The sequence below is a fragment of the Eulemur rufifrons genome, chromosome 3 (genome assembly GCF_041146395.1).
Source record: "Eulemur rufifrons isolate Redbay chromosome 3, OSU_ERuf_1, whole genome shotgun sequence".
NCBI classification, from domain to species: Eukaryota; Metazoa; Chordata; class Mammalia; order Primates; family Lemuridae; genus Eulemur; species Eulemur rufifrons.
In genome coordinates this window covers 60,087,542-60,104,620 of record NC_090985.1, presented here as the reverse complement: position 1 = coordinate 60,104,620, position 17,079 = coordinate 60,087,542, and the positions used below count along the sequence as shown (strand labels likewise).

At 39.2% G+C, this 17,079-nt stretch overlaps 1 protein-coding gene across 1 annotated transcript in view; it reads left to right on the top strand.

The window, feature by feature from the left end:
* VPS13B (vacuolar protein sorting 13 homolog B) overlaps positions 1 to 17,079 on the top strand; it is a 754,271-nt gene that overhangs the window by 654,653 nt on the left and 82,539 nt on the right. The window contains exon 43 of the mRNA XM_069465462.1: positions 1,930 to 2,091. Coding sequence (XP_069321563.1) covers positions 1,930 to 2,091 — 162 coding nt within the window. The remainder of the gene's footprint in view (positions 1 to 1,929; positions 2,092 to 17,079) is intronic.

Here is a 17,079-nt window from a genome sequence, read left to right as displayed (position 1 = left end):
GTACAAATTAACAAGTGCTCTGAAGATGAAAACAGAGTGTTATGTGAGCTTAAAATAGGGGAGCCTAACTTGATCTGGGGAGGATCTCCAAAGGGTACTCTGAAGTGACTTTAAAAATGGCAGCTGAAAGCTGAATAGAAACAAGTTAGTCAAGCAAGAGGAAAATCCAAGCAGAGGGAAGGCACTGAGGCAGGAAGTAGTTCTACATGTTGAATGAATTGAAAGGAGGCCAGTGTAGTGTTGGAGGAGCTGAAAATGGCTAAGTCGAGCTGGTTGAGCTGGAGTGGCATGAGCAAATGTCATCAGCAAATGGAGTGTAGCTCGAGGTGTAGCTGGAGCTGTGGGAAGGGGCCAGGTAAGGCAGGACACCTAAAACCCAGCAGCAGGCAAGTTTTGAAATCATGGCTAGTGATTAAAAGCCACAGCAGGGAATATTAGGGTAGAAAACAGGTAATTGTTGGTTATAAGTGCTTTGGTCTCACTTAGCCAGAAACTCTTGGTGATGAGTGAGGCTGTCAAGCAAGGTTCGGTTCAGTGAGAATAGACGGATAATAGAGATTTAGAAGTCCTCAAGGGCCTCTGGAAGAATGAGATACGTCAGGGCCATTGCACCACCTGCAGCATAGAGCACTGTCCACCTTCCCCCCGGGGCATTCAGGATGACTAGGAGTGGGTTCGGTTTCCCAAGAAGAGTCTGTAGCCTGATAAAGTTCTAGGTCTGATTTTGGTCCAAGCTGGATTCCAGGTACTTTTATCCGTAGACTCTGTCTCCCTGCCTCCTAATCTCTTGAATCTCTGTGCTTCTGAGTGGTATCCCTGTCTACTCTCCCTTCCCTCGGTAAAGTGGTGAGTGATGGAGTGTGGCATTTTGACATTATTTAGATCCATAGCCAGGTAATAGAAGCCAACTGGAGAAGCATCAGTTACATATTATTGCCCATCATCTGCAAATTGATTAGCTAATTATGATTTTTCTTATATTCTCGAGATATTTATTTTGCTATTGTTTTATTTACCAGAACTATGTTTATTGTTTTTAAGCCATAACCTAACCAGAGTGATAAAAGAGTAAGCACAGAAATATTTTATCACTTTGCCAGCATTTTGATGTAACAGCAATCAGTGGAGACACCATTAAATTGAAAAAGGACGTATCAGCACAAGAACATATTTCTGATATGCTGAGCCTTAGCTGATTAATGAAGGATATTAGCTGATTGATGGCTATTAGCTGAAACAGATACTGAAAACTGTTTTTCAATTAACATTATTTCTCTTGAAAACTTGGCTTTCTCTGAGTTTGGAGTTGATCTGTTTTGTATGTTCAGCCTCTTAACAATAGAGGGAAAGTTATGGTTTTATTTACATCTCTCCCTGAGCAGATTTACACACACACACACACACACACACACACACACACACTCCCTCTCTCTCTCCCTCCCTCCCTCCCCCTTAAGGGATCTGGGGATGTTTTACCTAAATGATCCTTACTTTCTGTAGGGTACAAACTGTGGCTTTGGTAATTGGTCTTGATTGTTGAGTTTAGAAGGCCGGGAACATGGTAATTCTAGCCTCCAGTACTCTGTTCAAAAACGTGCACTACCCTATACAGCACTCTTTGTAGCATGTTAATTCACTTTAAGAAATGTTAAAAAGTTTGAGGGATCTCACTGTTCTTTTACTCTTCTGTTAGTATGATTTATTTTGTAGGAGTATAAATCAAAACACATTCTTGGAACATTTAAGACCTCTTTAAGGTATTTTTTTTGTGTGCTTATCCTGGAAGTATAGAATACTTTGTATACCAGAGCTAATGACAACAGATCTTTTAGGGTTTCTGTGTTGTAACAATGGCCACCGGGCAGACAGCTGCCAAACATCTTGCAATTAATCTGATACACGTTGGCTTTCGTATTCTTTTTCTTTCAGAACAAATGCCCTGAGGTAGAAGAATTGGTCTTCAGCCATTTTGTGATCTGTAATGACACACAGGAGACACTGCGGTTTGGCCAGGTGGACACTGATGAAAATATCCTGCTGGCGAGTCTCCACAGTCACCAGTACAGCTGGCGCTCTCACAAATCCCCACAGGTACTTGAGGAACAGCCTTACAAACAGCAATTGTTAACGTTGGGGATTCGTTTATTCTGCGTTTGTGTGCCTGTGTCCAGTTGTTTCCCTTTTTAAGTCTCCCAAGGAACCACACAGTGGTAACTACAACTGACAGAAACCAGGAGGTGTTTAGGGATGGCAGCCCAGTGCACCCATGCTTCTCTTGGAGTGGGGCGTTTTCCTGATTAGCACCCGTGCTGGGGGACAGCAGGGTGTGCAGATTAAGAGGTTGACTGTAGAGCCACGTTTGGATCCTGGCTCTGTGTAAACTGCTTTACTTTCTGGTCTTCAGTTTTCTCATAAGTAAAATGGGGATAAAAATAGTACTTATTTCATGAGATTGTGAGGACTAAATGCATTAAACTTATAAGGCACTAGACTGCTGCTTGATATACTATAATCATTATGTGTTGGGTATTATTGTTCATTTATTCTGATTTTTTCTGTATACATACTCTGTACCAGGCCCATGCTAGGCACTGGGAATTCAAAGACAGGTAAGTAACGGTTCTTACCCTCCAAGGACAGCTCACAATCTGTGACACAATGAAGACAATGACAAACTATGCCCAAGGGAGCACTGAAAAAAGACATACCAAAGGATGTCTGTTTTCCCAGTAGTATAATTCTGTTTTCCTGTCACTTTAGATGGGAATAATTAGAGAGATGTGCCCTGCAGGGATAATATGAGCATGAATTAAATACAAAGATGTGGTCTTAAATGAGTAAAAGAAATCCTAGGAAGTACTCTCAAGAATAATGTATTTCTAAAACTCTGGGTAATAAGGAAACTACTGTCTGCTTGTGATTAAAAGAAAGTCATTAGATTAGAAAACAAGTTTTCCCCTTTGGTCTATAGACCAGCTTCAGAATATATTATACCTTCAGGCTCCGAGGATAGGTAGATACTGATTTCTTGTTTTTTCATCAGATTGCCACACTACCGGTATAAAATTTGGGAAAGTAGTATAGTGTGGCATTTCTTATTTAAATATATTTATTTAGTTCATATTAATCTGACAGAACATTAAAACTACATAAATTTTTTTCATAAAAGTTCTTCCAAAAATTTCTCACATGATGTGATATTGTTCTCATATTTTTAGGGTGAATCACACACCTTTATTTTCTGATTATCCTATTGAGAAATTTCAGAGTTTTTAAGTTGTTTGCCCCTTATAACAAGTTAAAGGACATTTTGTTTGTTTCATAATTAAGTTTCTTTTTGAAATTTTTTCTTACGGATTGCCAAAGTGAGAACATACAGATGTATTGACAAAACAAAATAAAAATACCTATGGTCCCAACCACTCAGAGATAATATGTGTTAACACTTGGTGTATAGCCTTTTAGAACTTATAGAAGTTTCCATGGTAATTGCATTCCCAGGAATGAACTATTAATGGCAGGAAAGAAGCCTCTGAGAAGCTGCAGTAATGTGTAACTGTACACTATACCTGTAGCCACTTCACCACGTGCACACAGCAAGCCGCAGGCCTTATCCAACAGAAAGCAAAGCAGAGGAAGCCTAACTCTCCTCACAGTCATTTGAAGATGCATAGCTAGCATAGCCCTCAGTCACCTCCAGGATTCCCTGGACACTGGAGCCAGGGTGGAAAGGGGTGATCCTAACAACAGATGGCTCAGGAGTGTGAGGGACAACAATCTTGTTATGGACAGTTTCTAGGTGGGGAGGAGATAAACAGGAAAGAATGGACAAGCATATTTATACTCTTTGGCACTATTTCAAGGCCTTTTTGTGTTTATTACTAGTTTTGTTTTCACAGCATCTTTTGTGTAATTTGTTTTGCATATTTTATAGCTATTGAGACAAGTGAAGTTGTTAATTAGGTAGTGATAGGGTTGGGACTGAATCCTTTATCTTTTGATTCTCGGTGTAGTGTTATTTCCACAACTTGGTCTCACTCCCATAGGTTTTGGCAGCATGATTCCTCTGTTAGAATAGCCAAGCTATCAGGTTTTAAGAAAAGAGCTGAGAAATCACTGGTATAGTAAGTCACATCTAAAGCTAGACTAACATGGGATTCTTAGTTCAAGTACAAACCCTTGCAAAGTCTTAACTGTATCACCAAAAATAATAACTTTGTTTTTTCTTTTAAATTTGTAACTGTATCTTTTGGATGCAAATTTTAAGATGAACTGCAATCATTACAATCTTCTTTAGGCTAAAACCTAGATGAAATTTGTAAAAACCAGTGTCTCTTTACTACATCTCTCCATGCTGAAGTGTGTTTTAGGACCCTCTGAAGCCAGAGGCCTTAATGGGCCCAGAGGGTTTTTGTGGAATTCCTTACATTCACAATTGCAAATTCTGCTCTGTTCTAATGAGAGGTTACATCTGAGGATCAGAAAAACTAGCCACTTAGTTTCAAACTGCACCTGGAGCTAGTCATAGAAGCACAAGTGAGCAAAATGTTCCTTTTCCCAGACTCCCAAGTCATATCCTGCATTGCCCAGCAAGCATGGTTTTAGGAACATTTGTGTCTGCATGTTTATGCTACCTTGGGTGTTAGTCAATTCATAGTCTCAGGGAGGATTTCTAAAGTTCATGGAACTTAACTCCACTGAACAATGTAGCTTACATTGCAGAGATCAAGAAAGTGGCAATGACACCTGGAAAGATTTCAAAGAGGTCAAGATATCTTAGAACCACACAGGAGGTTGCTAACAACAGTAAGTCCCAAAAGGATGGGAAGAAACATGGATATAACCAATTCTAGAAATTCAAAACTGAGAAACCTTTTAGAATTGAAAGTCATAAACTCTCCTTATAGTGTCTAACACATGCTCTGGGGCAAAATCACTTAACATGCTGGATATCCCGCAATAATTTCTTGCCTAAACAAACAAAGGAAGAACAAAACTATTTCCTGGGGAATAATCGAGCATATTCAGCTGCACAGAATCATAGATGCCACCACAAAGGACCCTTTAAATATCCCAAATCAGTAGACTTCAGATCGGGCTAGATGAGAACAATAACCAACAAGGGATTGGCTCCAAAAGAAGTGCTTCACATTATGCTAAGTTGAATTTAAGGACTAGAAATGTGCGTTTATGGAATCTTTCTCCAGAATATAGGCAGTATGTGCAGCTCGGAGTCAAGGGAAGCTTTATTTAATTTAGTCAAACCAAACATAGTGACATCTCCACCATCTAGTAGGACTTGTATACAGACTCTTCAAGTTAGCTTCCTTTTCTGGTTAATAGTGAACACCGTTGGGATAGCAATTCCTCTATCTTGTATGTAAGGATTTACACTGCTTTTAGCCTCAAACATGCACAATTTATGGATTATTCTGGTTTTTTTCTTCAGAATTGTAGAATTCCAATTACCAATGACTTAATTTTAGTAATGAAACCATCAAGCAGGTGGAAATGGGCTCTAGACAGAGCTATAGAAAATAATAAAATATTCTTTTCAAAATTAATATAAAAGAAGTTTTCATAAGCTCATAAAAATGGCAGATATTTAAAAATTCAAAATGTAATAAGGTAAGAATTAATTTTGATGAGCAGCAGAGCATCTTGGAAATACTAAACAAACACAGTGACAAAAATATAAATCCCATATTACTGCAAGACAGACGTTGGCAAACTTTTTCTGTAAAGGGCCAGATAGTAAATATTTTAAGCTTTCAGGATCTTACAGTCTCTGTCACAGCTACTCAACTCTGTGTAAAGCAGCCATAGGTGATACAGAAATGAATGATTGTGGCTATGTTCCAATAAAACTGTATTTGGGCAAAAAAATTTAAATTTCATATAATTTTCACACATCATGAAATACTCCTTTGATTTTTTTAACCATTTAAAAATGTAAAAACGATTCTTAGCTCACAGGTTGCCTATCAAAAAATAGGCAACCTGCCAAATTTGGCCTATGAGCCCACATTTGCCAACCCTTCCTTTAAGGTCTCTCAGTTGATAAAATTCAATAAACTAAAAGTTTGGTTTAAAATTGTTTCCACTCTGACTTAAATGGTATTCCTATCACTTGAAAGCTTGGTACAAAGTTTCAGAAATTGAGAAATGACAGATAATAGTTTAAATCTAACTCTTATGTAATCAACCTATATTCACCAAATAACAGTACAATATTTTTATTGTAACTTGTTCTAGGCCACTGTATAACAGAAAGATCTCCAGTTCTCTTTTTGTATGTAAACTATTTTAAAATGAGATCTGATCATTTTTCCATTCGTCTAAAAGGGAAAGGAAAAGATTTTGAGTATCTGCTTGTCTTATAGTAATTCCAGCCTGTTGTCAATTTCATTAACCAGATTGGTAATTCTTACTCAATTACTGTTCTTTCTAAATCCACTTATATAATGCATGTGTACACATACATCTAAAGAAAGCACATTCCTTGTTGCCATAATCACAATAAAAAAAAACTTAAAAAGCAGACTTGGGGAACAAGGAAATATTCTGTGTTGGCAAAACTGGTAAGTTTTTCAATATTCTCCCATGCATGTATGCACATTAAAGTTCATTTAGAAGGCCAAATGACTAGACACTCTTACACACTGAAGTTGCACATGGAATTGGTATTTTCTTTCTAGAAGCAATTGGGTAAGAAACTTCAAAGCTATTCAAATGATCATAGATTTGACCTAGGAAATCTATTAGTAATCTGCCCTCAGGAAAGAATGCAAATTAAAACAAAGATTTATACACAAAAGTGTTTATCACAATGCAAAATATTTAAAATGCCAAAATGTTCACTTTACAGAAACAGTTAAGTAAAAATCTGGCATATTATCTATTATGTAACCTTTAAATTTTTATATAGAATGGGGAGGTGCTACCATTATGTGAGACAGAAAAGCGGAATATAAAATTCTATATATTCTATGTTATCTTAACAGCATGAGGGCAAATGCACAGAAAAATACTGGAAAGAGATATGTCAAAATGTTATCAGTAGTTGCCTCTGAATGGTGAGTTAAGGTGATATTTTTCCATTTTATTACATTTTTATCTACTTTTAAACTTTTTAATAAGGAACAAAGATTATTAAATTAGAAGTAAACCGCCCCCAAAAAAATTCATATACAGAAGACAGGAATTTCAAATGCTAACTGGAACAGTGGCAAATGTGATGATAGATTAAAGAATAATTATCTTTATTACTTCTCATATGAAGTATTGCAGTTGTTTTTCTCAATTATTCTCTTAATTAAAGTTTTGCCCCACTCCAATCTATCTCACAGACTACAGCTCAAGTAATTTTCCTAAATACTTTCATTCTTACACTTTCCTATCCAAAAACCTTCCCAGGCTCCCCCATGATTTATCAAATAATATCCAAATTTTCTGGCATCCAGGGTCTAACTCAGTCCACAAGCCCTCTGGTCTGTCATTATTGCTCTCTAGCTACTTATTTCCTCCCTCCCATTCATATCTTAATCAGTAAGTGTTAGTTTATTATGACCTACTGTGTGTAACTATGTACATTCTTCTAAGGAACTTACTGTCTTTGAAGGAGCCGGTATCTATCAGGATAGCATGGCAATAGTTCAGGACAGAGAGAAATGAGGGGTGACTAGTGAAAAAACTAGGCCTAGGGAAGAAAAACCAGAAAATCAGGAAGCAATATCAATTGCCTCTGGATATGGACAAGGTCTTAATGGGAACCCAAAGAAAATGTTTCCAAATCCAACATGAGGATATGGGAATCTGGCAAGGCTTCCTGGCAGAGGGGATATTTGTATTAAATTGTAATGTTTAAATAAGAATTAGGTAGGCCAATGATGTGAGGGTGGAGGTGACATTCCAGATAAAGGGACCAACATGTGTGAAAGCCATAGAGGCATGAAATAATATGGCATGGATTGGGAGTTTGACTAATTTGGCTACAATGTAGAGTACATGTGTAGAGCTGTAAAAGAGAAAAATAGGTGAAGGCCATAAGAGTTTTTATTCACTGTGCTAAGCAGTTTTGTTTTTTAGTTTGGGGGGGGTTATTTGTTTATTTATTTGTGGTTTTTTGGGTTATTGTTGTTTTTGGTTTTTTTTTTAAGAGATGGGGTTTCGCAGCACCGCCCAGGCTGGAGTACAGTGGCTGTTCACAGGCAAGACTGTGGCACACTACAGCCTTGAACTCCTGGCTTCAAGCAATCGTTCTGCCTCAGCCCCCCTCTCCCCGAGTAGCTGAGATTACAGGCATGTGCCACTGTACCTGGCTCTGTACTAAGAAGTTTTAATGCTACCTTGAGGCTGCAGTAGCATGAAGGCAGGATAATCTATGTACCCAGAGAGGTCAGAGTTAGATTTCCACAGAAGCTGGGTTTGAAAGATGACTACAGCTTGGCCCAGTGGACAATAGTGGAGAGAGTACACGAAGCAGAACCAGGAAGATAGGTATTAAATATAAGCAGGAATCAGGTCATGGACATAGGAATTCAGGTTTTGCTCAGTATAACTCAAGCATAAAAATTACATGCCATGCTGGAGAGATGTGTGCTGGTACACTGGCTCTGAGGGTGGTAATGATGGGGAAGCCCTGATTTGTAGTGTCAGCAAATCTTAATGGTGTAAATACTTCACCAGAACTGATTTCAAGCTACCAATCGTTTGCTAAATTTCTGAATATTTAATGATTGCTTTTTATAAGCAAGTCTGAGCCAGTTCCAGCACACTACTATTTGGAAGAGTTATATTCTGAAAAGCCTGGCAATCCATTTCAAGAAGGTATACCTATATGTGGTGGGCAGCTGGTGGCTACTGAAGGGTTTTAAGTAGAGGAATGCCAGAATCACAGCTACATTTTGAAAAGATTCTTCCAGTGAAGTTGAGAAGATAGTCTAGAGAATATTGAGAACACAAGCAGAGAGTAGTAAGGGCACTGTTGCATAGTCTAGGAGTGACAGAGATGATAGTAACTAAGCTAAGACAAAATAGAGGGCATAAATTGGTATGAATGTCTTAAGAAATTGGTATTTCTGTGAATAACAGCTCTAAATTCTGAACAGAGCTTACCAAAAAAAAAAAAAAAACCTACCTGAAGGCTCTGGAGACTAAACAAAAGCAGGCAGATTTGGGAGGGGAGTCAAAACTTTGAGCAAGTAATCTGCAGAGTGATTTTCCCATTTTTTGTGGCTTTGCTTTGAGGGCTACTGCAGTCATGGCAGTGCAGGGGTGGCTATCATCTTTCTGGCCCAACGTTCCAGGGGGAAAAGCCCAGGCAACCAGGGATGCTAGAGAGTGAAGAGAAAACCCTGGAAGGGAAGAGCCACAAAATGGGAACGTAGTATGTTCAAATTTGGCCCAACTGTTCAGCTGACTGCAGAATCACACACATGCATGGGCAAACTGAATGTGCAGCTTATACCCAAGGCTTAAAGAACTAAACTAATCTGAGCTTCCATTCATCCAGGTGTGAGAATGTTCAGTTTGGGAGTTTGGGTCTAAAAAAGTTAATTCTTTGTTAAATAAAAACACCAGTACTCTTTGGAGTAGTCATGGGAGAATCCAGTCTCCACAGCATAACATTTACAGTGTCCATAATTTAACCCAAAATTACTTGACAGATAAGAGTCAGAAAAAAAGTTACTCAATTTCAAGGGAAAGACACTTAAAAGATGCCAATCCAGAGATGACCCAGATGTTGGCATTATCAGACATGTACTCTAAAGCAGCATTCCCCAACCTTTTTAGCAGCAAGGACTGGTTTCATGGAAGACAATTTTTCCACGGACCAGGGAAAGGGGGGTAGTTTTGGGATGATTCAAGCACATTACATTTATTGTGCAGTCAAACCTCTCTGCTAATGATAATCTGTATTTGCAGCTGCTCCCCAGCACTAGCATCACCATCTCAGCTCCACCTCAGATCATCAGGCATTAGATTCTCATAAGGAGTGTGCCACCTAGATCACTCACATGTGCAGTTTACTGTAAGGCTCACACTCCTATGAGAATCTAATGCCACTGCTGATCTGGCAGGAGGGAGAGTTCAGGCACTGATGTGAGCGATGGGGAGCAGCTATAAATACAGGTGAAGCTTTGCTGGCTTACCTGCCACTCACCTCCTACTGTGCAGCTTGGTTGCTAACAGACCACAGACAGGTACCAGTCATGGCTTGGGGACCACAGCTCTAAAGTATCTGTGTCAAAGGTGAAGCAATTTTGCAGATGTAATGAAAGTCCTAACTTAGCTGATTTTTGGTTAACAAAAGAGAGATAATCCTAGATGAGCCTAGCCCTGATTTAATCTGATAAAATCCCTAAAAGAGGGATCAGACCCTTTTGTGAGGAGAGAGAGACACATACGCTCCTGTTGGCCTTGAAGACACAAACTGTTATGTTGTGGCTGCCTATGAAGAGGGCCGTGAGGCAGGGAGCTGTGGGAAGCCTCTAGAACCTGAAGGTGGCTGCCAGCACTAGGCAGTAAGAAGTTAAGGCCTTCATCATAAAGCCACAGGAAATAAATTCTGCCAACAGCTTAAGCAGGCTTGAGTAGATTCTTCCCAAGTCAAGCCTCCAGATAAGAATGCAGCCAGCTGACACCTCATTTGCAGTCTTGTTAGACCCTGAACAAAGGACCCAGCTAAGGTATGCATGAAATTTGACCAACTGACACTGTGAGAGAGTAAATGTGTGTTGTTTTAAGCTGCTAAATTTGTGGTAATTCGTTATGCAGCAATAGAAACATAATACCACATGAGAGAAAAAAAAATCAGTAAACTTAAACATAGATTGGTAGAAATCATCCAATCTGAAGAAGAAAGAGAAAAAAGATTCAAAATAAATAGAACCTTGGGGACCTCTCGGAAAATTTCAAAAGATCTAATATAGGAGTATTTGCAATTCTAGAATGTGAGAGGAGAGAAAAATGGGTCAAAAAAATTGAAGAAATAATCTCAGAAAAGTTTCCAAATTTTATGAAAGGTAGAAACTTGGAAAACTCCAAACAGGATAAATACAAAGAAATTCACACCCAGGCACATTATTATGAAACAACCTAAAACCAAAGATAAAGAGAACATCTTGAAAGCAGCCAGAGGAAAACAATATATTACCGATAGGGGAACAATGATTCAAATTACTGTGGACTTTTCTTCAGATACCTTGGAGGCTAGAAGATAGTCGAACAACATCTTTAAAGTGTGAGAGAGGGTTTACATTGGTTGAGGTCTGTTTAGAAAATACGTGGGAGGTTAAAATCACCAACCAGGATTTGGTTATTGATCATAGAAGAGATGGATCTCATTTGACTCTGAGGTTTCAAACTTAGGTGACATTTTGATAGTGCTGCTAGTGGCCAAGACAGGAAACTGAGGAGAAGGACAATATTTTAGAAGCAGAGAATTGGGCAGGGTGTGAGAACACACCAGAGTAATCCTAAAATCCACTTTGGACACATTGAGTATTAGATTGCTTTGGAAGGCAGGAAGGATGATACATTAGTAAAAGTACAAATTTGAAGCCATAAATACTCCTAAGTTTTGGTAGCTGTGTGTGTAAGATTGGACGGTTTCTTAATTTCTTGGAGCTTCAATTTCCTCTTCTGCAAAATTAAGAGATTATTGTGAATATTCCATGAAAAAAATTATAAAGTGCCTAGTAAAGAAACCAGCTCTCTATAACCAAAGGTTCCTTTTTTTCCCCTTTTCCTTTTCTAACAAGACATCCAGGTGGACATGAAGAGTAAGTAAATTGGATGTAAGAGTCTGAAGTTCAAAAGAATGTTCTGGCCTGGAGATATAAATTTGGCATGTTATCAGTGCCTAGCTAGCAGTGGGAATAAGTAAGAACGCTCAGAGAAAGAGTGCTAAGAGGGCTATGTAAGTTATCTGTTGCTGCAGAACAATGTACAGTGGTGGTACAGGCATAGGATAAGATACTCCCATTCATAAAAAAGAGAAAACAAGAGATACATAGGAGTAGCTGGTCCATAGAAATTCTGAAATCCAATCAGATGAATGTTGGAAGTTTCTCAATTAGTACCCAGTACTACTACTACTTGAGAATAATTCTCCATGGCTCATAGCTTTGGGTTCTTGGTTCCAGCCTCTAAATTATCCTTCCTTTTCCATGAAAAGTAGCCTTTTTGACACCTTCCAGTTTTCTCAGCCTGTCTTCTGCTAGTAAAATTTTGAAGGTTCAAAGGCGTCTTTTCATTTTGTACTGTCTTTGTCCCTGTTAGTCTAAGTTGGCAAGTTTCTGCCAATAAAATTCTTTAAGCAACTTTGTGAGTCTTTTGTTAATCTTATTTAGCTTCACTGCTATATCCTACAAAATCACACCCATGTATCTCTTTTAGATAATCCCTTCTCTACTGCAGAATTCTGCTGACACTGCTGAGGTACATCAGGCTTAAGTGCCTTAGAATCCCTTTTGTTTGAATAGTTCTCTGAGGCACTAATTTAGATCTTTCTAAGGTCTTAACAAAGGATTTTACAGGCATACCCTTTGATTCATCTTTAGACCTCGCTTTCCCAGCCATGTCTTGGAATTTGATCTTTGCCTGGAAGCCTTTTTCTTGATTTTAGCATCATTTGCCATCTGATAAAGCTAGGAACTTTCAAAACTAGCAGGTCTTGGCTCCTTTTTATATAACAGCCTTTCCTTAGGCTTATATGTCCCCTCAAGGATTTTAATAAAAGCAGCAGATAGAAGCCAGGAGGCACTTCAACATTGCCTGGAAATCTCCTTAGCTAGTTCATGTAGTTTATTAGGCACATTTTCTACTTTCCATGTTACTGCAGGTGGTAGTGTTGCAAAACTTTCTGCCACCACATAGCAAGGATCCCCTTTCCACCCGTTTTCAATAACATTTCTCTCATTCTTCACTGGCAGCCTCCTCTAAGGCCATCAGATTTCTATTAATAATCTCTTTGAAGTACCTTAGATATTCATTCACACTCTCCTCAAGTCCTTCCAGTTTTTACTCACTCCCCAGCTCCAAAGCTCCTCCCACATTTTAGGCTTTTGTTACCGTAGCATCCTATTTACAGATACCAAAATCCATGTTAATCGCCTATTTGCTGTGTAACAAACTACCCCAAAACTTGAGTAGCTAAAACAACAAACATTTACCCTCAAAGTCTGTTAGGTATTTTGGGAGTGGTTTAACTGGGTGATTCTAGCTCAGAATTTCTGATAAGGTTGTAGTCAAGACATCAGCTGGACCTGCAGTTGTCTGAAGGCTGATTGGACTGGAGGATTCGTTTCCAAAATAGCTCACTCACATGGCTCTTGACTCCTGGCCTCAGCTCCTCATTACAAGGACTTCTCCATAGAATTGCTTGAGCTGTCTTATGACATGGTAGCTGCTGCCCTCCAGATCAAGTGAGTCAATACTGAACAAGGCAGAAGCCACAGTGTCTTTTATGACCTAGCCGCAGAAGTCATTCATTGTCATATTTTTAATATCCTAGTGGTTACACAGGTCATCCCTATTCAATGTGAGCAGGACTCCACAAAGCACAGACAACAAGAAGCAGGGATCATTGGGGCTACCTTGGAGGTGAGCTTGCGTAAGTGTTAATACCAATAGCAGAATTTGAGGGTTGGGCTGGGGAATGGGATCTACTGAATGGAAATGATAGTATAAGGAAAACCAAGATGTCACAGGAAAACCAGGACATAATGTTTTAAAAGCCAAGAAAGGGAAATATCTAGAGGAACAGTGTTGTCGGATATCTGTCCTAAGGATAATGAGTGAAGCAAGAACCGAAAAGAGGAGACCATTGTATTTGGCAATGGGGACATCATTGATAGCTCAAGGAAAGCACTTTCAGTAGAGAGACAGGAACAGAAGCCAGAGTACAGTGGGTTGAGAAATAAATGGGAAATGAGAAAGTGGTGAGTATGAGCATAAAAGTTTTTAAAATCTTAATTAGGTATTAGCTACAGAAAGCTTGCAGGGTCAAGGGATGGTTATAAATGGAAGAGATTTAGGCATGTTGATATGGGACAAGAAAGAAATAGCAGACAGATTGATGATACAGAAGAGAGAAAAAAATGATTAATGGCATAAGGTTTCGGAAGGGGAGAAAAGGACAGAATTCAGATCACAGGGAAGGATTGACCTTGGTTGGGAAGAGGTTTATACCAGATATTTATTGCTGTTTAATAAACCATCCCAAAACTTAGTGGCTTAAAAACCATTTATTAGCTAATGAATCTATTGGTCAGAAATCTAGGTGCACTCCATTTGGAAAGTCTTCTGCTGGTCTTACCTGGGCTCACTTAGGAGGTTGACATCAACTGGGAGGTCAGCTGCAGCTAGGTGGTCTAGGATGGCCTCACCTGCATATTTGGTAGTCAGTAGGCTCTTGACCAGGTGTTTTGGTTTCCATCCCTGTCAGTTGACTAGCAGGCTAGCCACACTTATTCACATGGCAGCAGTATCACAGGAGAATAAGAACAGAGACAGCAAGGCTTCTTGAACCTAGGCTTGGAACTCAGGCAGCATTACTCTGCCACATTCTATTGGGCAGAGCAAGTCACAAGGTTAGACCAGATCCAAGGGTAAGGAACTAGATCTTGATGAGGGTTGCTGTGGAAAGTTTGTGGCCATTTACAATTTACCTCAAGATCGTCCTGCTACTCTGAGATAGGAGGGAGAGAATGAGGATGGGTGTGAATGTAGATGAGTTTGTAGTGAATGTTTGCTGAGAATGAAAGGGGGAAAAAAAGGATTACCAGGCTTTAAGTCTGTTGTCCCCAATCCCTGGGCCATGGACATGGTACCAGTACCAGTCCGTGGCCTTTTAGGAACCAGGATGCACACACAGCAGGAGGTAAGGGGCAGCAAGCAAGCAAAGCTTCATCTGTATTTACAGCCCCTCCCCATCATTTGCATCCCTGCCTTAGCTCCGCCTCCTGTCAGATCAGCAGCTGCATTAGATTCTCATAGGAACATGAACCTTACTGTAAACTATGCAGGTGAGAGATCTAGGTTGTGTGCTGCTTATGAGAATCTAATGCCTGATGATCTGAGGTGGTGATGCTAGCGCTAGGGAGTGGCTACAAATACAGATTATTGTTAGCAGAGAGATTTGACTGCACAGAGACCATAATAAATCAATTGCTTGCAGACTCATATCAAAACCCTATCAGTGAGTGGCAAGTGACAATGTAATAAATAATAATGGAAATAAAGTACGCAATAAATGTAATGTTCTTGAATCATCCTAAAACCATTTCCCCCACCCCACCCCGATCGATGTAAAAATTGTCTTCCAGGAAACTGGTCCTTGGTGCCAAAAAGGTTGGGGACTACTGCTTAAAGTGTTGTTTCCACAATATCTAATCCTATATCTTGCTTATAATAGACATTCAATAAATATTCACAGAATAAATAAATGTTGGGATTTCTCATAATTTTACTGACATTTCTCAAGAACAGATTTAAAATCTTAATTATTTTAGCAATATTAAAATTGGAAACATTATTCTTTGCATCATGTTGGATGCTTTTGTGTATACTATACACACAACATGTATGCCTCAGTATGCTGTGAGTACAATTGGACTCTTAATTAAGAGTAGCTCCTGGTCCCTGACCCCTACCCTTTTGTCCTCCCTATGGCCTCTAATGAAAACTTATAAAATAGGAAAATGCTATAGGAGGGGATTAACAATATACTTCAGATGGAGCAAACTTTTAGGCCCACATGCATACCCAACTCTTCACACTTTTATTTAACGCTTTGTGTTTATTCTATGAACATTCTTATTGTTTATCATAAATTAAAAGTATATAGTATAGGCTCACACCTGTAATCCTAATACCTTGGGAGGTCAAGGCAGGAGGATCACTTGAGACCAGGAGTTCGAGACCAGCCTGAGCATGAGCAAGACCCTATCTCTACAAAAAATAGAAAAATTAGCCAAGCATGGTGGCATGTGCCTGTAGTCCCAGCCACTTAGGAGGCTGAGGTGGGAGGATCACTTGAGCCCAGGAATTTGAGGTTGCAGTGAGCTATGATGATATCTCTGCACTCTATAGCCCAAGTGACAGAGTGAGACTCTGTCTCCAAAAAAAAAAAAAAATGTATATAGTATAGGCCAAGCATGGTGGCTCACACCTATACCTATAATCCCAGCACTTTGGGAGGCTGAGGCAGGAGGATTGCCTGAGGCTAGGAGTTCAAGGCCACAGTAACCTATGATGGCATCACTGCACTCCAGCCTGGGCAGCAGAGCGAGACCTTGTCTTAAAAGAAAGAAAAAGTAGTGTAATCATTAAATATTATGTATTTAAAATAGGCTTCATTACAAGTTAAATTTGCCACATATTGTCTCTTTCTCTAATCGTGGAAATAGTTGCCCGGAAATCTACAATATCACCCTTATTGTGTAGGGCACAGCTGTGTGCAACTAGCAATTCCATTTGGGGAGGAAGGATTTTATGTCTTTGGTCCCCAGTGGCAATAACAAGCTTCTTTTTATTGTTGCTGACATTAAGATAGCTAAAATCAACAGTGAGGTAAACACTTCTTGGGACCATCTGGCAAGAATTTTAATCCAAAATGTTCTGTAAACACTGACTCCATTTGAGTACCCAGGAACTACTGTCCGGTTGCCATGAACTGCATTTTTATTTCAGTTTTAAGCACTAATTGAAACAGCAAAAAAGTAGTCTGTAGACTCAGTCTCTTCACTTTTCTCTCTTAAAATATTTTTAGTTTCATTGGAGATTCCAGGAAACTTACGTTCTCTGAGGGAGCTTACAGTGCCCTTTGAAGTCACCAGTAGAAGTAAATGGGGCCGTAGCAGTTTGGGTCATTAAGTATTTAATGGACAGAGCATAGTAGGAATGTCTTCATTTTCTGTTGGGATATACATTTATTCTACTTAAATCAGAGGCAGAAGTTTGAGACTGAGTTTTTATTTTCTTGTATATTTCAAAGCTTCTTTGTAAAAGTAGTTTACAGTATGACCTATTTCAAGACTTTTAAAGTCTTTCCTAAGAAATGGCAGAGATAGG